The sequence below is a fragment of the Canis lupus genome, chromosome 10 (assembly GCF_048164855.1).
Source record: "Canis lupus baileyi chromosome 10, mCanLup2.hap1, whole genome shotgun sequence".
Classification (NCBI taxonomy): Eukaryota; Metazoa; Chordata; class Mammalia; order Carnivora; family Canidae; genus Canis; species Canis lupus.
In genome coordinates, this window is record NC_132847.1 from 6,666,530 (window position 1) to 6,691,986 (window position 25,457).

Genomic DNA, 25,457 nt, shown 5'->3' on the forward strand with positions numbered 1-25,457 from the left:
TCAGAGCTTGGTCCTCTCTGAGACAACACTGCAGAGCAGCCTGGGCTGTGCATTTGCGATTAGCATCATGTGTTAGCTTCACCAGAGTCACACACACACACACACACACACACACACACACACACACACACACAACAGTGCCCCATGTATACAATAAGTATTTTGAAGTAAATTAGAGGTATGTCAGCAGCCAAGTTTTCTGGAACACTGATGCCTTCTCCTTATCCCCAGTTGTACTAGAAATTTGTCAGAAAACCTGACTGAGGAGGTCAGGGATTTTAGAGGCACCCTGGGGGACTCTCTGCACTGCAAAGAGGTGACACTGGAACCACAGGAGTGGATGAGATTTTCACAGTGTTACTGGGGATATAGGGCATTCATGTCTTCCTTTTTTTCAAGGGCCTAAGTATAACCCGGGAAGAATGAGGGTCTAAGAATTCATCCTTGTCTTAAAGAGGAGAAGGTCTTAGCATTGCCTGCTCCAGCGAGGTCTGTGATGCTGAGAACTGTAAAAGGTATGTTTGATTTGCTCATGAAACACCCAGAGGAGAAGAGTGTCAGTCAAGTCAAGGGATCTGGGAGTTGGTGGGGTGGGGGTGGGGCGCAGATGCTTGGTCTTAGCTTGAGAGGTAAAAAAAAAAAAAAAAAAAGGTGAGGAAGCTGGATGGCTTTTTCAGGAAACCTGGCTTTGAAAGAAAGAAAAATGTAGGGAAGAAAGTCACAGGACTAAGTTACTGGGGATGTATGATATATATTTTTAAAAGATTTTATTTATTTACTCATGAGAGACACGAAAGAGAGGCAGAGACACAGGCAGAGACTCCCCACAGGGAGCCTGATGCAGGACTCAATCCCAGGACCCCAGCACCTGACCTGAGCTCAAAGCTGATGCTCAACCACTGAGCCACCCAGGTGGGGACACCCAGAGAGGATGTATGATATTAATGTATTCCACTTTGTCTCCCCAATTATTTTTTCAGTGATCAGAAATGAATGACCAATCAGACAAAAACAATTCCACTCACGAGGGACACACAAGTCAAAGTCCTCCTGAGAAAAACTGTCACATTGGACAGAAGCAACTGGTATGGCAAATGGATATTAGGGTTTCATGGTATTTGGAGAGGTCTCAATTTGGAGATCTCTGAGGTGAGCGTGGACTTGGGTGGAAGGTGGGTCCAGTCAGGATTTCACAGGAAGGTTCTCTGCTTCTCTATGAATGGGACATTCCCCTTACACTTTTCACTCTGGTCCCTGCGGGGCTGGTCCCATTTCACATGTGCCCCCCCTCCTCCACCCCCCCGCCACTTACCTCTCTTGATTTATAGCCCAGTGTTCTGTGCAATAAAATCCTGCCCTTGAAGAAGAGTATTTTAAAAACCTTTGTTTTTTTTTCTTCCCTATTATGTGCTGGTCATAATTCTAAAACTTTGTATATATTAATTCACCAAATCCTTCTCACAAACAAGATGCTCCTGTTAGCCCATTTTGCAGAAAGGAGACTCTGAGGTTCAGAGAAGTGGGAGCTGGCTGGAGGCATGCCACTACCGAGGGGCAGCGCCAAGACCTGGACACAGCTGGCCTTGCCCTCAGGTCTCTGTCCCCAGACTCTTGCTATGCAACGGAGAATGGTAATCGATGGTATGGAGTTGCATTTTTTCATGGCCATACCTAATCACTGAGTTGTTTCATGAGGTTAAGTTTGTAAAGCAAACCCATACATACACACACCGCGATGAAAATGTCAAGAAACGTGTGTATGTTATCTTAGGCAGCCTGGACTAGTATCAAGCTCAATGGACTGCCGATCAGGCCGCGACTCTGTCACTGGTTTGTACACTGGTTTGTACAACATCCCCTTTTGTTTCCAGGTAAAATATTTCATCTGTATGTCCATCAGCCTGTGTGTTTGGGGGCCATTCAGATGCTTCTCTCCTAAAATCCTTGAGCAGGGCATGCCCTTTCCTCATGACATATGTGCTACATTTTTGAAATAAGGTATCAGGATTTATCAAAGCATCTTTGTTGCTTGTCTCCATTAGGCTTGGTTTCCCTTCCAATTGTAAATGGACCGTTTCTTTTGAAAATTTCCACTAACACTCTAGAAAGCCATTCTAGGAAAATTTTCTTTTTCAAGTGTGGCTTTCACTGAGAGCGGATCTTTCAGGCTTCATACTGCCTCAAAGCCCTGATGGAGTCCACACACCCAAGTAATGACTGTTTTGAAACCTGTTCGAGAACATGGAATTCAGGGGGAGGGGCCGTGTGCACCTGGGGTTCTCACTGTGGTTTGAGGTGCTTCAGACGCTCCACCTGGGTTTCTCAAGCCAACAACTGCAGGACTTTACTCCCTTGTTTTTGTCCTCCATAAAACGCTAATTCTGACTTTCATCCCCACCAGATTTGAGAAGCCACCGGGTATTTTGCAAGTACAAAAGAAATTTTGTTCCTGCTTGGTTTATATATATATAAAAACAACTAAGCAGAACAACAACAACAGCAATACACACACACATACATAATACATATACATAATATATACATATATATATAGCTATTTATATTTATAAATTTAATTTATTTATTTGTTTATTTATTTTATTACTTATTTATTAAAGTAGGCTCCATGCCCAGTGTGGAGCCCAATGTGGGGCTTGAATTCACAACCCTGAGATCAAGACCCAAGCTGAGAGGCACCTGGGTGGTACAGATGATTAAGCATCTGACTCTTGATTTTGGCTCGGGTTGGGATCTCAAGATAGTGAGATTGAGCTCTGTCCTCAGCAGGGAATCTGCTTAAGACTATCTCTCCATCTCTGTCTGCCCCTCCCCTTCCTTTAAAATAAATACATAAATCTTAAAAAAAAAAAAAAAAAAAGACCCAAGCTGAGATCAGGAGTTAGAAGCTCAACTGACGGAGCCACCCAGACACACTCCTTTATTTATATTATATGAGTTTTATACTATGGATTTCTTTATTCAGAATCCCCTGCTTTGAGGAAATTTACAACATCTTTTGAAATGTGATGAAATTAAGCTGTTTATTTCTCTAAGTAAAACATCTGTACTTTCATGACATTATGGCAAAAGTTACAGAAGGTTTATTTTGATACAACATAAAACAAAATTATCCAGTTCTTACTACAGAAGGTTTATTTTGATACAACATAAAACAAAATTATCCAGTTCTTACTACCAATATATGTTATTTGTTTCATAGCAACAGATAGAGCGGCAGTTAAAATGCTTGGCGTTTCAAAACCCGGGCCCACAGGTAGCAGACTTCAATCCTGAAACAAGGCAGCAGAAAAAGAAAGCTCGGATGTCAAAGATGAATGAGTATTTTTCTGTAAAATACAAGTAAGATCATGATTTCTTACATTTGATTTGTGGGATTATAAAATACATGAGTTTTGGCAAAGGAGAGGTTGCCTCTTTTTTATGTTTTAAAAATATCTTTTCTAAAGTACAGTATCACCCAATGTGTTTGGAAGTTAGTAACTTCAAGAAATAGGCAATAATCCCAAACTAGGAATCAATTTTTTTTAAAGAAGAAGGAAGGAATCAATTTTTTTCAAGAAGCCCTTGGATTAGAGTAATAGCTTCAGTAAGAAAGATGATGAAAAGTAAGAAAGATGTATCACCAGAAGGAGAAATAATATAATCGTGGGAATGAATTCAGGTATCAAATATGCAAGGATATATCATAAGTGCAATGATTGCTGATATAGGAAAGATGATACGGTTCAGAGCCAATGGCTAAGAAAGAAATCTTGAGACATCTTTGGTACAAAAAGGTGGTTTTATTAAAGCACAGGGATAGGACCCGGGAGCAGAAAGAGCTTCACTGGGGTCATGAGGAACGGCACATTATGCACTTTCAAGTTGGAAGGGGGTTATGGATAGTGTTAGCCTCCCAGGTATTTTGGAAACAAGGTTTCCAGGATCCTGAGGGCCCTAGCTATTGTTGGGAAAGGTCATTTATTACTGTTTAGTAAACCTTCAGTCATGAGTCCATGCAGATGTATGTCAGTGGGTCATATGCTTGGGGATGACTGCCAACATGGATCTTGGTGGGTAGAGATAAAGGAAGTTTCAAAAGGAATTGTTATATGTTAAAGTAGACTCACAGGGTCCTGGGGGTTGGGCTAAGATTGCCTTTTGCCCTTAGCCAAGAATCAACATCAAGGCTGCTGAGTTCCCAGAGGACTGTCACTCTGCCTATTTCAAGGACTTGTCAGTGGGCTGTAGGTAGTAAAGAAATTTAATAATTTTTTCTGCTTTGTTTCCGACATCAATTATTAGCACATCATAAGTATAAGCAAACCCTAAAGAAAAAGATTGATGAATTTGACTATATCAAAATTAAGAATTTATGTCCATTAAAAGACACCTGAAAAATAATGAAAGACAAACCACAAGATAGGAGAAGCTATTTATAATTTGAAAGATTATGTATCCAAAATATATACAAGTCAATAAGAAAAGGTTAAACATCCAAAGAGAAAAATGAACCAATCAACGAACAGGCATTTTGTAGAAGAAAAGGTTAAGAAACATTCAGGATATGGAATCACAGGGCAGCCCCGGTGGTGCAGCGGTTTGGCGCCACCTGCAGCCTAGGGCGTGATCCTGGAGACCCTGGATCGAGTCCCACGTCAGGCTCCCTGCATGGAGCCTGCTTCTCCCTCTGCCTGTGTCTCTGCCTCTCTCTCTGTGTGTGTCTCTATGAATAAATAAATAAATAATCTTTAAAAAAAAAAAAAAGGATATGGAATCACATCAGTGTAGTACAGGGCAGTGCCCCACTTCCCCAGAGAGGCAGTACTTAGTCTGATAATGTCAATGTTGATGAAGCTATTGGTCATGAACTTAGTCTAATATGGTGCAACCACTCTTTAAAAAATTTTAGTATCACCTATATACCTTATGACCTAACATCTTCACTTTTGCTTATATATCCTAGAAAAACTCTTATACATGTACAACAGGGGACATGTTCAAAAATTTCATAGCATTGCTATAACAATAAAGAAAATAAGATAGCAATAGTTGGGGATCCCTGGGTGGCTCAGCGGTTTAGCGCCTGCCTTCAGCCCAGGGCATGATCCTAGAGACCTGGGATCGAGACCCACATCGGGCTCCCTGCATGAAGCCTGCTTCTCCCGCTGCCTGTGTTTCTGCCTCTCTCTGTGTGTGTCTCTCATGAATAAATAAATTTTAAAAAATCTTAAAAAAAAAGATAGTAATAGTCAAAATGCCCATCCATAATGGAAAAGATGAGAAACTTGTATATTCTCAGTGGAATATACAAGTTATACAGTGGAATGCACATAGAAGTGAAAATATTTGAATAACAGCTAGATGTACCATCATGAGTAAGTTGCAAATCACGACATAGGGAAATGCAATGTGCTTGGGGATTCATACACATGTAACCGAAACAGGGAGATGATTTTTTCCCCACCCAACACGGGGCTTGAACTCACGATTCCAAGTGCCAGGACTCCGAGATCAAGAGTTGCATGCTCTACCAACTGAGCCAGACAGAGACTTGATTTTTGTAACCTGATTTTTGTAACATGATTATGACATGATTTTTATAACAGCAAGCTGTGGTTCCTCTTGGAAGGTGGGGTTGAGGGATGCAGTGGGCAGGGCATGAAGAGGATGTCAACGCTGTTAGACCCTTTATCAGTTTGGGCAGTGGGGATGTGGAGGTTTGCTTCGTCTTTTTTATTTGTGCATGTATGTTTTGCACGCTTGTGTGTGTATGATAATTCAGAATTTTATAGAAGATAGCATCAGGTGGGCAGGAAATTATAAAATTTGCCTGTTGGTATCTGAATTAAGGTGAGGGAATAATTTGGGTTGAGGCAAAGGGACCAGGACAAGGTCCCATATGGGCTCTCCGGTGGCTTCATGACCACCCACTCCCCGATTTCCATAATGGATTTTAAATCCCCTGGTGTGCTGACATCTGAATCTCCTGGTGGGCTTAGCAGGGGGTGGGAAGCCCTCCTGCCACGGATGAAGTGCTTTAAATATCACTCTTCAGTGGAAGGTATTCCTGTGGAAGGGAGAACATGAGGCGTCAGGCAGCGAGTCTCCATAGCGATCCTCTGTTAGGGATCCCTGCTTTGTTAGGAGAAGGAAGGAGGGAAGGAGAGGGGAGAGCATTACTGTGTCTGCTTCAGGACAAAGGGTGGAGAAGTCTCCTAATCTCACCACACGAGCTGAGGGCCAGCCTTTTTTTTTTTTTTTTTAATTTCCAATTCTTTTTTTTTTTTTTAAAGATTTTATTTATTTATTCATTTAGAGAGAGAGAGAAGCAGAGACACAGGCAGAGGGAGAAGCAGGCCCCATGCAGGGAGCCCGATGCGGGACTCGATCCAGGGTCTCCAGGATCACGCCCTGGGCTGCAGGCGGCGCTAAACCGCTGAGCCACCTGGGCTGCCCTTAATTTCCAATTCTTAATAATGGATATAGGCTGTCCTGAGACACTTTTCTTACACTAAGGCTTTCAAGCAGCTCAATTTTGAAAGGGTTTATTTCAAAAGAACCTGTATTTGAGAGGCTGGTAAAATTCTTGTGAATGCTTTCGCCTCCTGGACGATGGTGGGGCTGGCAGAGGAAGGGTGGGAACCCAAAGCTGGGGTGCAGCCCCTGATGAGCCTCTAGCAAGGAGCTTCCTGCCCGCGCACAGCGCTTACCAGGGGTCCCACCTCGGTCACCTGCTTTCTCCCTCCGCCCTGGGTAATGGGCAGAACCAGAAAGGAACAGAGGCAGGGGCCCCTGGAGACTGTTAACAGAGGAGGGGTGTGTGTGTGTGTTTTCCCGTTGATGGAACAGAGACAGTTCTAACATTTATCTTAAGTCATTAAAAAACAGAATCATATTCACCAGAGTGCTTGTTTGTAGAAAGAAAAAAGTGTAATTTATCAGGGAAAGTTCTTATCAGGAATGCTTATAGTCTTTTTTTTTTTTTTAAGGTTTTATTTATTTATTCATGAGAGATAGGGAGAGAGAGAGAGAGAAAGAGAGGCAGAGGGAGAAGCAGGCCTCCTGCAAGGAGGGACTCCCGCCTCAGTGGGACTCGATCCCAGATCCTGAGATCACACCCTGAGCCAAAGGCACATGCTCAACCGCTGAGCCCCCCAGGCGTCCCAGGAATGCTTATAGTCTTAAAGACAAGTTGGGGGCAGGGCATTTGTAGGAAGAAGCTTCTATCCAGCTGGTCTTTATAACCTGCTTTGGTGCAATATTACTCTCCCCGGCACGCTGGAAGAACGAAGGGTACTGTCGGGGACTAGCCTGGCCCTGTTAGAAATTGGTAGAATTTCGGCGGGGCACCGCTGCGAGAGACTATTCTTTTTATTTTTTTTATTTTTATTTTTTTTTTTATTTATGATAGTCACAGAGAGAGAGAGAGAGAGAGAGAGAGAGGCAGAGACACAGGCAGAGGGAGAAGCAGGCTCCATGCACCGGGAGCCCGACGTGGGATTCGATCCCGGGTCTCCAGGATCGCGCCCTGGGCCAAAGGCAGGCGCCAAACCGCTGCGCCACCCAGGGATCCCGTGAGAGACTATTCTGAAGCGTGCCTGGGTCATCCTTGGGGTGCTCTTTCCTAGGAATTAAGGGATCGTACTTACGAGGTTTGCTGCATGCTGGTTCTTTTTTTTCCATGCTGAGGAAACTGGTCCTGTCATCTGTTTTCCTGGCAGAGTCAGGAAGAAGTACGACAGAAGTGGCAGGCTGATGTGTAATGACGCTGATCTGTGTGACTGCCTGGAGAAGAACTGTCTGGGCTGCTTCTACCCTTGCCCCAAGTGCAATTCCAACAAGTGTGGGCCCGAGTGCCGCTGTAACCGACGGTGGGTGTACGATGCCATTGTCACCGAAGCCGGGGAGGTGGTCAGCTCGCTGCCCTACCCCGTTCCTGACTAGGAGCTGTTGCACCGGCTGCTTTGGTTCTTCTCTACAGCCAAGCCAACCTGGATTTTAGGGCGTGGGGAAATGTTGGGAAGGTATACGGAAGACTCCTCTTCTCTGCAGCTACAGAACAGTGTAGAATGGGCACTCACTCTGGGGCCTTCTCACCGTGTCTTCTCAGACGGCTTCACTTTGTAACCAGAGGCTGACAGCGTCACCTCAACCACACCTCTATCTCTGCTCTCAAGATGAAAATCTCTTTACTCTTCACTGCCTGAGACAATGTAGTTTTAAGATGTTCAGAATTCCGCAGCTGAGAGCTTTTCTTACATAGCACACAAAATCATAAATTAATAAGACCCAGTTACCCTTACAACCTTACCTACCAACACCAGTTCCAAGCCAGAATTGCTCTTTCAGTTATAAAAGACCCCCAACCCCCATGCCTTGTGATTTTGCACTGTATACCCCATAGTCTTATTTTTTATTAATGTTTTGATAACAGTAAAATTGAATTTGGTAACACTTGTCAATATTTTTATGAAGAATTTGTACTTATATAGCTGGACTTGAATGTCCTAAAAGCTAGTGGTTTACTTTTTTTTTTCCATTTCAGGATCAGTATTTTCAAAATTTTTTTCCAAAGGGAGGAAACAAGTTATTACGTAAAAGTGAATTGCATGTTAGCTCATGTTGATATGCAGTTGATTTGACATGTGATGTGATTTTTCTCAATTCCGATACATCGTAGGAGGTATACAGAAATTTGAATTAAGGCTTCTTTGGATTTGTTTTTTGTTTTTTTGTAAGATTTTTATTTTTAAGTAATCTCTAGACCCAACACAAGGCTTGAACTCATAATCCTGAGATCAAGATTTGCATGCTCCACTGGCTAAGCCAGGTACCCCTCTTTGTCAGTTCCAAAAGCATTCATCTCTGCACAATCCACATGTGCCAGGGAAAGTTCCTAATAATTCTTGACTTGTTACTTGACAGGATATTTTGGGACTAAAACAACAAAAATCCTAAAAGCCATGCTATAGTCACAGCATTTTCCTGTATGTGTAGCAGGAAAACTTACTCTGTCTTCCACATAATTTCCTGGGTTTTCCAGTTTCAAATCACTTTCACTGAGCCTCTTCTTACTTTTGTGAGCCAGGTGCATCCAGTTCACTACCTTGAACCATCATGTCCTGCGAAGAAGGCAGAGATCAAGCTGCACGAGCATGATCCTCTGAAATGCTCACCAACACCGTGCCAGTCAAAAGGAGTGGGTGCTTCTTTTGGTTTATATTTTGTTTTGTTTTGAGAATAACTATTGTTTTATAAATGGCTGACCAAGTGCACTGTTATGGCTTATTTATTTTTAGAAGCATGTAATTTTAAATTTGAAAAGGAATCTCGCATGTTGTCTAGCTAGTGAAGTAGTCAGCAGATAATAATCGAGAGGTTCTTGTGTGCCAGGCATCAGGCAAGGCACAGGGTACTGGGCTGTGAGCACAGCCCAGCTGGCTCCTGTCTTCCAGGGGATTATAGACTAAAACTCATCCTGTGTTTTATGCAACTGAGGATTTAGCCCCAGTGAGATAAAATGAGTCAGCTAAGGACACACAGAAGAGCTGGTAGCCTGTATTTTGAACTCCATGACTAGGTCAGTGTTGTTTCCCTGACGCCAAGTATTTCCCTGATTTGCCTGATAGTAAAGCTTCTTTAACTGCTTTTAAGAATGACCCCATCCCAAACTTCAGGAATCAGAACCTCTGGGGATGAGGCCTGGAAATCCATGCTTGTCATCCATTCAGTCATCCAGGTAAGACTCATGACCAGATAAGTTTGAAAAACACTGCCTTATCACTAGCTGTCCTATTTTCATGTTAAAAACAAAATTAATCTTAGGCAAATTAACCTTCAAGTATCTTTCCCTTTTGTCTCTTGTCATCATTTATGTCTTAAACATTAGATGAGATAATCTGATTTAAAATGGACCTTTTTTTTAAAGATTTTATTCATTTATTCATGACAGAGAGAGAGAGGCAGAGACACAGGCAGAGAGAGAAGCAGGCTCCCTGTGGGAAGCCTGTTGAGGGACTCCATCCCAGGACCCCTGGAGCGTGACCTGAGCTAAGGCAGATGCTCAACCACTGAGCCACCCAGGTATCCCTAAAATGGACCGGTTTAAAAAGTGTGTTGGGAAATTATGTTGGTGAGTTTTCTGAGTTAAGCAAAAACTAAAAGTAAAAGACAGCATGATTACTATGCAAACACCTCATACTGCTTTTATGGAAACCCAGCCAGAACATTTGATGGAGTGCTTTTTTAGAAATCACATTATTTCATCTTGATCTATTGCCAATTCTATGCATTTTTAAAAGGTCCTTGCACTAAATGATCATTGCAAAAATAAATTTATGTGAATTGTCAGATACTTATTTGGCAAGTGTCTAATTTTGTCACAAAATGAACAAAGCTCTCTAGTGATTTGAACTGAATTCAGATTAACAAGGAGTATAGCCGAACTGTCTGATGACATTAACCAAGGAAATTATCAGTAGAACAGGATATTCCTTTTGCTGCTTGGCTCTCTCTTAATGCTGGTGGTGTGCCTTCATGTATATGTATAGAAATTGTAAGTATCAGGTTGTCGTTTTGTAATGCCTTGAAAACTGAAACATATATTTGAGCAGGTCTGCAGTGTTTAGCCATCTAGGATATGTGCCGTGCGGCCAGAGGGTGCCTTTCGCACAGACGGCACTGTCAACAGCACCACCTACAGTTGTTCAGTAAAGGAGCCCTGCAAGCAGGTGTCATTTGATGTGTGGATTTCTTGATTGCCTAGGATTTATTGATTCTTAGTATGTGCTAGGCATTGAGTGCTTTAGATTACCTCATATTCTTGTATGAAATAATGAGAAGAAAATCCTTATATATTTTTTTTCAATTTTATCTTTTGGGGGGTGGGGAGAGAGAGAGAGAAAGAGAGCATGAGTTGGTGGGGAGGAGCAGTGGTAGAGGGAGAAGCAGACTCCTTTGTGAGCAGGAAGCCCGATGCAGGGCTCAATCCCAGGACCCCAAGATGATGACCTGAGCTGAAGGCAGATGCTTAACCAACTGAGCCACCCAGGCACCCAAGAAAATCATTGTATCTTATTTCTTTTCCTTCCTTCTTCATGGTGTCTACAACAGCAGAAGTCAGTTTTCAGGTTATTCAGGAGAATGGTCTCTAGTTATGATGTAGCCAAGCAGTTTTATACTGTTTCTTTTTTAGAATCTCTATTTTAATCCTGTATTTGGAATATTCTTTTTCATCTTCACAGATTGCCTAAAATTCTTCCTTTTTCCATGGTACTGTAGAAAGGAAATGACATCATCACTGACATGTCTACGAAGTGTTGATTTTTGTTTAGACTTTGTAGTTTGAGCAGATATCCGCCCTCACTTTGTATGATTGTGTGTTCTTAAGTTGGCCAATGTTTAGTGCATATATAATAAATTCAGAGATCAGGGGCTGAGTTTATTTTTATTTAAATATTTTATTTAATTGAGAAAGAGTGAGAGAAAGCACGAGGGAGGTGAGGGGCAAAGGGAGCCCAGGACCCTGTGATCATGACCTGAGCCAAAGGCAGACATTTGACTCACTGAGCCACCCAGGTGCCCCCAGGGACTGAGTTTAATTTTTTTTTTCTCCAACACTGCTTTCAACAGTCGTGCATGCTTAATCAATCCACCACTTAGTGATCCCTCATTCATTTATTCATCCGTTAATTTACTAAGCACTTCTTACTTGCCAGACACTTTATTAGGTTCTAGGGATAGAGCGGGTAAGAAAGAAAGAAAAAATCATAGGTGATATTAAGTAAAAAGAGAACGCACTCCAATTCCCACTGTGTCATGCCTTCTGTCAGGTCCTTATCCATCTGCCAGCCTCTCTCCATGTTTCAGAGTTTTATGCTTGTTTTATTTATAATGTCTAGCCTTTTTAGCTGTATTTACTGAGAGAAATAGAAAAAATATATCCACCCCATCTTTATTGGAAGTGGAAGTCCCTTGTTTAGGTTTTGATATACAGGTAATGCTAGCTTCCCAAAAGGAGGGGGAACAGCTCTCTCTTTTTTCTTCTCTGGAAGACTTTGTTTCAGATGACATTCTTCTTCCTTAAATATTTGTTGGAAATTGTAGGTAAAGTCATTTGTGCCTGAAGGGTTTGTTTTTTAAAATCCATCTTTAATTAAATTTTCAAATTTTGAAACTTACTTCTCACAAAATTAACTCTTATTATTTATATGCAGAAAATATCTCCCCCACAGTTTAAAAAAAAGATTTTTGTTTATTTAATAATGGGAGACACAGATTGAGAGGTAGAGGCATAAGCAGAGGGAGAAGCAGGCTCCCTTTGGTGACCTGATGCAGGCCTCCATCCCAGGACCCCAGAATCACGACCTGAGCCAAATGCAGATGCTCAACTACTGAGCCACCTAGGCACCCCTCCCCCACATTTTAACTCTAAACCACTAAAAGGATAGTACAAACCAGTATCCTTTCAATAAATCCCTTTCCCTCTCTTACGCTGGGCAAAGTTGGATTATCTTGTTTATAAACAAAACATCCAAAACCACTTAGAAAATGGAGAGATATTTATACTTGGAGCACTTTCTTTTTCAACCAACCTTCATCAGAAACGTGTTCCTTAAAAAAAAAGAAAAAAAAGAAAAAAAGAAAAAAAGAAACGTGTTCCTTTTCTTTCCTGAGGTATACCTAAGGCCTGATTTAAGAGGTCTGAGTTAGAGGCTCTCTGGCTTCTCAACTAACCTATTTCCAATATGAACCAGTACGCTCCCAGCAGTGACAAATGAGAAACTGTTGTTATACAGCTCAGAATGTGCCAACTGAAATAAAATACAAATTACCTACTTTTTAGGAGTTATTGCAAGCAAGTCCCAGAGGTGGAAGGGAGAGAGAGAGGAAGGGAGGTTGGGGGGTAGAGGTGGGGATGCTTCTTTTTAGAACTACTTGAGATTCAGAATCTCCTTCCAGCTTTAAAATTTTCTATACAGCACTTGGCAGCAGAATAGCATTAAGTTATATGATTTCTGTGATTTTTGCATATATTTTGAGAAGATGAGGTTCATTTACATTTTGCAGTTTTTAATAACCCATTTTCTTAAAAGGTTTGTGGAGAAAACGTTACATGCTTGGTTTTGGCTCCCTCTGCTGGCCACTCTTGGGCATTTGAAGTTTTACACAGAGAACAAAACCAAGACTGTTACTGAAATAGATTTGGGGTTTTTTCCCTCAAGGTTTAATTCAACATTTTAGTTTAACATTTCCAAATTTATGACAGACCCTTAGGTATGGTAAATATATCTTTATCTTGGTACTTTGTTTTTTGCTTCAGGACGATAACTGAAAATGATACATTTGGCTGAAATATAGTTGAGAAAATATTTCAGATAAAATGTATAACTCCCATTATGTCTCTTTCTCAAGCTGTCTGTGTTGAAGATACCCAGTTAGTTATGTGGACTGATATGGACTTTTTTTTTTTTTTTTAGTTTCTTTGTTGGCTTTTCATGATCAGCCTATAGATACATTCAAGACAGCTAGGGTTTTGCAACTACAAAGAGCTCTGGCTAACTGAAGCCAAAAAAGGGCCCATCATGTGTAAGGAAATGCACAAGAACTGGCTTTGAGAAGAACAGGTGCCAGGGCAGCTCTCTGGGGATGGGTAGTATTGCATTATAGACCGTGGCCTTCAGGACCAGTGGTCAGGATCTCCGCTGATCTGGGGGAGAGCTGAGTGGTCAGGTTGACATAGTAGCTGCTTAAAGCAACAAATAGAGCCAAAGAAGAAGACTCAAGTCTTTAGGCACTGCAGTGGAATAAGAGGGAGACTAATACCAGACGGAGCAGGACTCCCTCTGTTCCATGTTCCTCCTGGGCAAGGTTCAGGTAGATCTGTGCAAACACTGCCAAGGGGAGCCCTGAACGGAAGGCTCCTGCATAAAACTTTATGCCCCGGGATCCCTGGGTGGCGCAGCGGTTTGGCGCCTGCCTTTGGCCCAGGGCGCGATCCTGGAGACCCGGGATGGAATCCCACGTCGGGCTCCCGGTGCATGGAGCCTGCTTCTCCCTCTGCCTCTCTCTCTCTCTCTCTCTCTCTCTCTGTGTGTGACTATCATAAATAAATAAATAAAAAAATATTTAAAAAAAAATAAATAAAACTTTATGCCCCTTGTGTTGGGGGAGACAAGGTGGGTAAGGTCTAGACATGGAAGAGTAATGGCTACCGAGTCAGAGTGGAGAAAGGTGTCTTTCAGATTCCTTCCTCCTCCCGATAAGGAGTAGAAGTAACTGAAGAAGATCTGTGCCCAAAGCCTCAGAGAAAGGGACCAAGGAATGGAGGCACCTGGCCAGAAATGCAAGTGTGCCAAGAGCATGAGCCAAAGGGGCTTAGTCCTTGACTGCAACTCCCCCTCAGACTCAGTGCCCTGGCTGTGCACCCCACTGGTGTGGGACAGGCAACTTTCTTCCCTGAGGCCTGCCAGGGAAAGCTTCCATATGGTCACGCTGAAAAATCATAAGAGGTTTTTAACCATGGTCTGGACTCCTCCTCATTGTTGGGGTGAATCAACTCTAACCATTTTTATCCTAGTGTCAATCAAGTTCTAAAGTCCCTGGTGACAGTATTGAGTGGTCCTAAGGTGGGTCAGAACCTGCGCCCCAGACTGGCAATCCCAACAAGACAGCATGGAGTGGGAGAAGAGGAATAGTCATAAAATTAGATGCTGTTGCAAAACTGAGTGGAAGAGAAGCTAGGTGGGTCAGCTCAGCACCCACTACCCATGCTCTGGTCTCTCCATTTTTAGAAAAACAAAGCAAAACCAACTGTAGAAAATGATCTCTCTTTGGGTAGACGTTTGTTGCTGAGCTCTCCTTTATCTGGACAGCCAGGCTTCTAGAAATAATGCTCAGCACTCAATGTATCTCTCTTTCTTTCTCTTTTCTTTTCTTTTCTTTTTTCTTTTCTTTTTTCTTTTCTTTTCTTTTCTTTTCTTTTCTTTTCTTTTCTTTCTTTTCTTTTCTTTCTTTTCCCTTTCCTTTCCTTTCCTTTCCTTTCCTTTCCTTTCCTTTCCTTTCCTTTCCTTTCCTTTCCTTTTCTTCTTTTCTTTTTTTCATAAACTCTACCCTCAACCTGGGGCTTGAACTCACAATTCTGAGATCAAGAGATCCATGCTTTATTGACTGAGCCAGCTGGGTGCCCTCTGTATATCCATATCTGTCACGTATTTCTTCATTGTCAACTCACTGTGTTTGGCATTGGCTCCCCCCAACCTCCATGCACCCCAAACTTCCCTTGCCAAGATCCCCAAGAACACCACTATAGTTAAAGCCCAAGGACCTTTAAAAAAAGATTTATTTATTTCAGAGAGACAGCGTGAACAGGGAGAGGGGCACAAGGCAAGAGAGATGGAGAGAATCCCAAGCAGACCCCCTTCTGAACATAGAGCCTGATGCAGAGCAGATCCCACGACCCTGAGATCATGACCTGAGCTAAAACCAAGAGTCAGACACTCAACTGATGGAGACACCCAGGTGTCCCAAGCCCGAGGTCCTTTATATCATTTTTTTTGCTTGACCTCCTCTTGGTATTTAATGCTGATGGCCACACTCTGGTTCTTGAAGCCATCTCAACTCTTGATTCTACCGCATTCCTCTCTGACTCTTCCTTCTTAGCCTCTTCTGTTGTTATGCATTCATCACAAAGTTTCTGTGAGCTCTCTTGAAGATCATGCTCCTTGTTACCTTCAGCCTTTCTGGAACTCTCAGCAGGACAGTGGTGAAAAGTCAAGTCTTGAGTTAGCACATGGCATTCAGGTCCTGGCTCTACCTACCACCACCACTGAATGACTGTGGGAAAGTTATGCAAATTCTCTTTGTTAGTTTCCTTATCCTTGCAAGTGGACCTGCCCATAGAACTGTTGTGAGGTACAATGAAATAATGCTTGTAAAGCACTTAAAACTATGCTGGGCACACACAGTAAGCATAGCTTGATAAAGGGTGGCTATTATGGTACCATGAATACCATGGTGGATTCAGAGCATCCACAGTGACCTGTGTTCACATCAACCATGGCGCTCTTGTCTACTTTGCATTGTCTTTTTTTTTTTTTTTTTTAATTTCACCTTAGTTCGTAAGTTCCTCATGGGGTAGGACTGTGTTTTTTAAATAACAGATATCAGATGAATATGGCATATTTGTTACAATTAATAAACCAATACTGATACATTACTATTAACTGAGATCCATACTTTATTTGGATTTATTAGCTTTTGCCTAATGACCTTTTTCTGTTTGAAAGTATCACAAAGGAGAAATGACTCCAGTTCTAGACACAGAACTGAGAATGGGCTGGCGTGTTGTTGGAAAAATGAGGGAATTTGGTGACATGTCAAACAAATCCTATGAGTTACCTGGGGTTTTAATGAGACCAGGTAGGACCTCTCTGGCTCTTTGACTTGTTAGAAGAACCGCATTATCTTCAGTAATGTTGTGCTGTCTGATGCTGAAGAAAAGTAACTGTGCCCCTCTTGTCACTACTAATATCTAAACAAACGCTAACGGGAAAAGCTCTTAAATCTCGTGTAAACAAAAGATGGGAGGTTATGCTGAGGAGACAAGTGATTACACTCTTTCTAAATGCAGTAGTATTAATAATTTACTTTGAACCTTTCTTTCTTTAACACAAAAATGATCTTACGTGAATTTTGATGATGAGTAATGAATAAATATTACTCAAATTACCACAAGAAATGATGTTGATATTTCGGTCACTCAAAGTAATGTTATTGATAGGTAAGCTCTTTTAGCATCTAATGTAAAAAAAAAAAAGGCACAAAAGTAATTCACTTTGTTTTTATTATGTTTTGAATGATGACTTTACTGTTTCTGTACAAACAATACATTCTCATTTTTGGAAATTCCAGCAAGGCAGGGAAATACAAAGTAGATGATGAAAATTATAGAAAAAATCTTACTAGTCAGGAATCTTGCGAACATTTGCCAAATTGAATTCCAGTGATCCCTGTATGCATATTTATGTCTGGATCTTGATCTGTATGTGATATATGCAATCTACCTATAGACATGTAAAATGATTTTAGTAAAGTGGATAAGAGAAGGAAAAGAAACCAAGGAAATTATTTTAGATCATTGCTTCTTTAACAAAGGCATGTGTTCCTAAAATACTCCTCTAAAGCCAGAGTCTCAAACTCAAGGGCCTTCAGGAGTAGAATATGATTCATGAAGCAAGATGTAAATATTAAGTCACTTCATATTGTTTTCAAAATAAAAATCTCTCTGATTATGTTGCCTCTGTCATCACTGAGTAGATCAAACAATATGAGTGAAATAGTTCCACAGGAATACTGATGGACCATATTCAGACCACAGTTCTGCAGATTGTTACCCTTGCAAAGATTAAGAAAAGCCTACAGAGTTACAGCCAATTTATTGCTTATGCCATGTATTCATTTAAGATAGTGTGAAAGATTTAGAAATCAGTACTCTTAAAATTTGATTGCACTTATTTTGTCCATTCTGAAACTTGTTCTCTTAGCAGTACATTAATTTTACATCATCAAACATTAAAATACTCATATTTAATTTTATAAACCTAATTTCCATTTTAACTGAACCTTAGTTCTATATGGATCTAGTGTTCACTACATGCCAAAGGACTCCCATTCCCGACTTCTTTATTTTCATTAATGTCTTGGTTGATTTGTTTTCAGCCACCACTTTTCCCAAAAGGAACTCTTAAAAACTATTACTGTAATTCTGGTTGAGAATATGTAACTTTTGCCTAAAAATTGAATAGCTTCTTGGCTGGACATAAGCATTTTTTCTCAAAACTTTGTAGATCCTGCTATGGAGAAGTCTGAAATTTGTCGATTCTTTTTCCTCTCACTTTTTTTTCATTTGGATGCCCAAATAATTTACTTTATTCTTGGAGTTTGATAACTTTACCAGAATTTGTCCTGGGATCACCATTTTGTATCAGGTTCTTTGGAACACAATACACTCTTCCATCAAACTACACATAGAATTTTTTCAATCTTATGGAGAAATTGTCTTCTGGCTTTTATTTGTAATGATACTCCCATCGAAGTGAGGTGGACTTGTCACCCCCAGCTGGAACTGGGTTTGGTGTAGAGACTGATGAAGGTAAACACACAATGGGAAAGTATGAAAGGTTTGTTACTCACATAGTGGGGCTTTCTGGGAGGAGTAGGGCAGGCACCCCAAGCAGGTCCAAAAATGGCCTGGGAGAAGGGAGAAGGGCTCTTGGCAAGGTGTTTCATGGTGTTTAGGGAGTGAAACCAGCATGGTTATCCCATGCACACCAGCAGCTTATGTGGTTTGGACTTCTTCCCAGTGCTAAAGGAGGGAGCCCCTGGGCTTCCTGATTAGTCTGGCCCTACTGGGCAGCAGGGGGAGGTGGTGATGGGGGCTTGAAAGCTGTTAGCTGTCAAACATCAAAAACAGAGTCAGACTTCTATGCTATTTGAATGTATTTTTGTGTCTATCTATTGGGTTCTTTGACTTGGGGACATAGTTATCTTTGTTTTGGCCTTTCTGTGTTCTCAGTATCTACTTTGTGTTTGTCTCTTTCCTTTGCTATGAATAGTCCTTCCTTTCTGTTAAAAATTCAATTTGCAATTGTGTTTAGTCTGTTTTTCTCAGTTTCTGGCTTATATATTAGTTAGGAAATGGTGCAATTTTAGTCCTCTATCTCTTTTTTGGTTTCACAACACCTTCTACATCTAATTTTGATGTTTTTTTCCAAGTTCTTTTAGCTCTTTTTCCACTGAATTTTCTTACTAAGTGCTATCTTGAGCATTCACATGGGATTTTCTTCTGCCTCTTAGGCTATATTTTATTCCAGATTGCACTCTTCATGTGTGTTTTTTTTTTTTTTTCATACTGTATACCTCTTTTTCATATAGGTTTCTATGGGATGACTATGCAGTTGCCATGTCCCTTTTTCTCATCCTGTTTGGGTGGAATGTGGACAGCTCTGCCCAGACCTCTGATGTGGTGCCAGAGTTTTTTAGTTCTTTTGCCTGCTACTGTGAGATCTGTTTGTTTTTCCATCCAGGATGCCAGCTTGATGGCTAAGTGTTGCTTTCTATCTACTTCTCTCCAAAAACTTAGGGGGAAGCCAGGGCTGAGGGTAGCATTTTTTGGTGGATTTAATTTCCAATATCTCAACTCTGAGATTTTAGTCACTGTCTTGTATCACAATTTACCCCTGAGGAGGGATGCCCCAGGCTCTTAGATTAGCCCTTCATTTACTGTGGCACCCCAGAGCCTCTGACTCCTCCTGAGCCAGGCCTGATGTTCACTTCTCTATTCCTTAAGATTTATCTTTTTTGTTTTGTTTTGCTTTGTTTTGTTTTAAGGTGGAGAGGGGCAAAAGGAGAGGGAGAGAGAATTTCAAGCAGGTTCAATACTCAGTGGAAAGCCCAACGTAGGGCAGCCAGGGTGGCTCAGCAGTTTAGTGCCTGCCTTCAGCCCAGGGTGTGTTCCTGGAGTCCCAGGATCGAGTCCCATGTCGGGCTCCCTGCATGGAGCCTGCTTCTCCCTCTGCCTGTGTCTCTCATGAATAAATAAAATCTTAAACAAAACAAAACAAAACAAAACAAAAAACAAAAAAAAAAAAAAAAGGAAAGCCCAACATAGGGCTTGATCTCAGGGCTCAACCCTGACATCATGACCTGAGCCAAAATCTTGAGTCAGGATTCTGAGCCACCCAGGTGCCCCTCATTTCCATATTTCATTCTCTCATTCCCACTTTGTATAGGGGAAGAACTAGGGTTCCTGTGGACTTCAGCCAGTGTTAATAGTGGAGGGAGGAGGGGATACTGAGGGAATCTACTTTCACTACAGCTCCAATGTAATCGTTTCCATTGGCTTTGTCTTCAGGTATCTTTTCTTCTTATTTTCTCTTTTTAAATTTCTAACTCCTTACTCCTCATTTGGGATACTAAATATAATTTTGTTTTTTCTGCCTTACCACTCACTTTTCCCCTTGCCCGGACATGACAAAAGAGTGATTCCTGGAGGTTCCTCCACCGAGTACCAGCCCTCATAGACTTAAAGCCCCCAGGATTTCCCACACTTTCCTCTTGGCTATTTACCTCTCATCCTGCTCCTCTTTAAATTGGGGAATATATACACTGGGGAATTCTCATGGCTTTGTGGACACCTCTTTCTAGCACTGTTTCAGTAGGTGGGGCATCACCTTTAGGGTACATATTAACCAGGCAGATGCTTTGTTTCTTTTCCTGGAAGATACTTTTTCAAATGTGTTATTAAGTTACGCTTCTCTTCTCATTTGCTGCCACTGGGTGGAGTTTTCTTTTTCTGTTGCATGTTTGTTGTGTCTACTACTTTTATTTCTTTACTAGAGATGGGGTTAAAGGGAAACTGTAACAACACCACACACAATATGTCTGTATGGGAAACTTATTTTCCAACTGTGTTCAGTGGTGGAAATTACTGAAGAAACCATTCAATCTTTCACACCTTCCATGTGTAAATATCAGTCCTGTTAATGGCACAGGCCTAGGGGAAGTAGAACGGAGGAAACTAGGTGCAAATTAAAATGGAGGGGTGATAATTTGAGATGATTTTCAACTTTAAGACTAGAGTAGAAAGGGATCTGTTCATTTAGCACAAAGTATATCTTTATCACATTTTAATAAACATTTCCCTCCCATACCCCTGCCCACACTCCATTTGCTTAATATTGTTTGTTATGGGCAAATGTGGCCTGCAACCTTGATGCTATTCTTTGCTTTGCTTTTCTCTTCTTTTCTCTTCCTTTTCCCCTGAGCTTCTTGCTTCCTTTCCACATCACAACCTCATGTGCAAATACTCAGAGAACAGATGATGCTCATGTGTTCTTTATTCCTGATGTATCTCACATCAAACAGGAACCTTCCCATAACCGACTCATAAAAAATATGCAGTTTTGAGACTTCATTCCCCCGAGAATCAGAGGAGAAATGTGGAGTGAACAATCTCATGTTTCTCATCTAGAAGGGTGTTCTTCGGTTCCACTTCAACCAATTCACTCACACCTATGAGGCAAGTGCTTACTTCAGAGCTAAAAACAGGGCTAGCAACTGTGACCAAGGGGTGTTGTGGAGAAGGGGGAGGTGTGTGTTCCGTGTGGTGTTGAGGAGGAGAAAAACTGGGCCAATGGCTTCTGCAAGAGAATGAGACAAAGCAGCGGAATGTGAATTTTGCATTTGCTAGTCATCTGGGGACAGGGTGTAAGTAGTTGGTAGTTCTAGCCTTCTGCCCTTCTGTGACTCTAACCTTTGAGAGTTTACCTGAGAAATGTGGGATGAGTTGTAGGACTACAGACTTTCACAGAGTTAAGGACCTAGGCCAGGTGCTTAGCCAACCCACTGCCAGAATATTCGAGGTGCGTAATAAAATGCCTATGCTCCCAGTTTGACAATATGTATCAAGAGCTTGCTTACAAGGCTGTCCTGGCTGGACTGGGTTCCCAGGACTCAGATACTAGTCTGTTGGGTGAGTAGGTAGTACCCTTCCTCCAAATTACCCTTCCTTGCATTGATTTGGGCTGGGCTCCTAGGTGTACCCAGGGTTTCCTTAAGGGTTGGAGGAGACTTTGTGGGGGATAAAAGGCCCAGATCTTGTATTTACTCCACTGGGTATCAAAGATGTAAATCATGTGGTGTGGGGAGAGAGTGGGTGCAGACTATATTGTAGGAAGTGGCCATGGGGCTCTTGAAAAAGAACTTGCCCAAAGGGAGGGTCCCCAAACAGGACAAAGGTCTTACCCAGATGGAAGTGTTAGCTCCTGGGATACAGTGCTCCAACCTTGCTGTTACAGACACAGGGTATATGTGAACTAAAAAGCCTGCATCACCAAAGAGCTAAAATATTCAAGGCTCATTCAACTCGTGGGTTGAGATTCCACCCAAGGAGCAAAACTGTCTCTGAGTTATGTACCTCCCCAGATATGCTCAGCTTTACTTCATCCTGAGATGGTTCATCATCTTGGTTCATTGTTCAACTTTCCTGATAAAGGGGCCCCAGTGAACTCTGAACTGTTGCTCTTAAAGCCCCTGCCACTTGCTGTCACCCTTGGCGGGGTGTGTAATGGGAGAGGAGATATCCAAGAGGTAGGGGCAGGGGTTGTGCCAAACTCATGGAAGTTCTGGATTTCCCCATGAATGCCTACAAGTGCCAGGTAACATACCCCTGGAATAGAGGGCAGGTGTGAGCCGATGGGACAAATTTTGACCAACAAGAAGATTGGAAAGAGTCTGCAGACAAATGTGCTCACTCCCACCTCCTGGCTGTTCTAAGACACCGTACCTCAAAATAGTGTGTCTGGAAATACCACAGCACTGAGAAATAAACTAGGTTTTCCATCTGTAACCAGCTGGATAACATGTCTCCTTGTATTTGCTTCCCTCCTTTCCTTTTGCATTCACTCCTAATGCAAAAGTGAATGCAATTCACTTCCTCAGGCTGTTTTGTAGACAACCCAGGCTAACACAGGATGAAAAAATAGAAAAAGTTGGATTTGGTGGAAGTTGCAATGAAGGCAAGGATATGGAAGAAGTTTGGGGGCATTCAGCATGTTTAGAAGCCATAACAGATCAGGGCAGCTAATCTGGGCTCTGGACCCATCATCAAGACAAGTTGACAAGTCTGAGGGTTAGGGGTAGTATAGAACTGTGCCTCTAGGAGGTGCATAGACCTCTAGGAGGTCTCTAGCCGGTGGCAACAAGGACTTTTTCGTGGTCTCATATACCTATACTCCAGAGACCACAGAAATATTTTGGGTGAGAGTCTCATTTAAGGGGTAAAATTATTCTCTGCATCAAGCCTTTATAGCAACAAGTACCAATAGAAAGTAATAACCCCATCAATGAAATTAAGAGAAACCCTGGAGATTTTTTTTTTTTTCTAAAACCTTGGAAGTCTGTGCTTTGCATTATAAAGGAGGGGAGAGTACTTCTCCCACATAAACATCACACTGTTTTACTTCTTACCGCAGCCCAGGGGAGCAAACACAGATATTATTCTTATTCTCATTTTTCAGATCAGGAATAAGAAATTTAGGGGAGGCTTCATTCCAGGTTACATGGATTTAGGGCTTCAACCATTCTGATGCCCTTTAGCTCAAAATACTAGCTATGGTTTTGAAGGAAACGAGGAGGTAAATTTCATTACAGATTCAAAATGGTTTTAGCTGGTTAGTGGCTCTACTTCAGGCAAGGAATTAAAACACAAGGGAAATTATCCAGAAGTTGAGGCAACTGGGACCCTTCTAAAATGATGCCAGGTAAAGTAATCTGTGTTTGTATCAGGCACCTATAATTTATGTAGATTCACATACATCTTTTTCTGATACTGCACAAATTGGGGAGTGTGTGGAGTGTTGTAGAATTAAATGTATTTGTATGTGTTCAACACACTGTATAATTGACTCAATTATCCATGTGGGGATTATTCACTTTTAATTTGCAATCTGGCTTCTCCTTTCACTTAGGATGTTTTTGGGCTGCTCTAGGAATGCCAACTAATTTAAATAATAATTTAAGTAAAACATAATTAGGTAGGAAAATTAAATTCAATCTTTTGCCAGCTCCCGAAGATTCTACAGCTGAAATATAACTCTAACTCACTTGCTATTTTTTTCATCCTCTAATGCTATTTTACTACCACAGGATTTTACTGCCTTCCATAGATTATTGCAATAGTTCCCTGTTTGACTTCCCTGCTTACCTCTTTCCAATCCAATCATCATTTGGCTGACAGTAATCTTCAAAAGACAAAAACCAAAAACAAGACAAAAAAAGAACAGTAGCTCTCATCACAAAAATTTCTCTACTTGAAAACATTAATGAGTCCGCATTTCTCACTAGCTCAAAGGCACCAGCCATAATCTATCATTCAAGACTTCATGCCACCTGTAACAGAGAGGTTTCCAGGTCGTGCTTTACCACTTCTCTCACCTCCGAATCCTTTCAATGTACTATGTGTTTTTCCCCAAGGCCTACAAAGGTTTGTATGAACCCATGTTGTGTCCCTGCTCTACTGTGAGATTCTAAATGGCAGTCTGGGTGGGTATCAATTTTCCCTATTAAGCAGGACCTAGCTCAGCACCAGACCACAGAGGGGAGCAATAAAATTTGTCCATTTGAAGTACCGGCAAATCCTGAGGGCAGGCATTTTGTTTTTTTTTGTATCCCCAATGCCTAACACAGTATCTTGCATACAATAGGTGCTCAACAAATTCTATTGGAGGAATGAAGGTATACACTGCAAGCTCTGCCTGGTGCCCTACAGTCGCAGGGATACAGATACAGGAAGGGCTGGTTACGCAGTGCCTAGGCTGGAGCTGGTGGCATGACCTCTCCTGGGGGTTGATGGGTGACACCCCCCAGGCTGGTTTTGAGGGGAGCTTACCACTGCCTGCCCCTCTGCAGCATAGACCAGACACTGGCTGGGGTGGGGTGCTTAAACTTTCTCTGCTAAGTAAACGTTTATGTATATGCACAGACACCTCAATATGTTTATACATGCCTACAACATAAAAACACACATTCAGCGCAGCCCGGGTGGCGCAGCGGTTTGGCGCCGCCTTCAGCCCAGGGCGCGATCCTGGAGACCGAGATCGAGTCCCACGTCGGGCGCCCGGTGCAGGGAGCCTGCTTCTCCCTCTGCCTGTGTCTCTGCCCCTCTCTCTTTCTCTGTCTCTCATGAATAAATAAATAAAATCTTTTTTAAAAAGATACACATTCACATCCAGATATATATACCTTTGACCTGCGCACAACTCACGTTTGAACTGCGCAAGTCCACTCATACTCAGATTTTTGATATAGTACCGCACTGTAATGTATTTTCCTTTTGATTTCCTTTTTTTAAAAGATTCTATTTATTCATTTGACAGAGAGCGAGAGAGCACGCGCGCGAGCACCAGGCAGGGGGAGCAGCAGAGGGAGCGGGAGAAGCTGACTCCCCTCTGGGCAGGGAGCCCAACCGCAGGGCTCCATCTCCGGACCCCGGATCAGGACCTGGGCTACCAGGCGCCCCTTCCGAGGATGTCCTTAATAACATTTTCTCGTCTCTAGCTTACTGCAGCTTATTATAATAATATAGTATACAATAAATATAACCTACAAAATGAGTCAATCTACTAGGTTGTCGCCAAGCAAGGCACTCGGTGAACGGGAGGCTGTCAGTACTTAAGTTTCTGGGGAGTCCAAAGCTCTTTTTTTTTTTTTTTTTTTTTTTTTAGGGAGTCCAGAGTTCTACCTGGATTTTTGACTTTGTGGCCGGCTGGGCATCCTTAACCGCCAGCGGTCCAGGGTCAGCTGCGCATGTCTAATAAGCAAATAGATAACTAGTTGACAGGCACACCGGCTTGAGGCGGAACAGCGACGGCGGAGGGAGGACGGCGAGGACGGCC

At 42.0% G+C, this 25,457-nt stretch overlaps 1 protein-coding gene across 1 annotated transcript; it reads left to right on the top strand.

Moving 5' to 3' along the window:
* Positions 1–989: 989 nt before the first annotated feature.
* On the top strand, positions 990–12,869 carry ARL14EPL (ARF like GTPase 14 effector protein like). Its single transcript, XM_072840613.1, has 3 exons — positions 990–1,085; positions 3,221–3,360; positions 7,725–12,869. The coding sequence occupies exons 1-3, from the start codon at positions 990–992 to the stop codon at positions 7,945–7,947; spliced, it is 459 nt and encodes a 152-aa protein (XP_072696714.1). The 3' UTR covers positions 7,948–12,869.
* Positions 12,870–25,457: the final 12,588 nt, after the last annotated feature.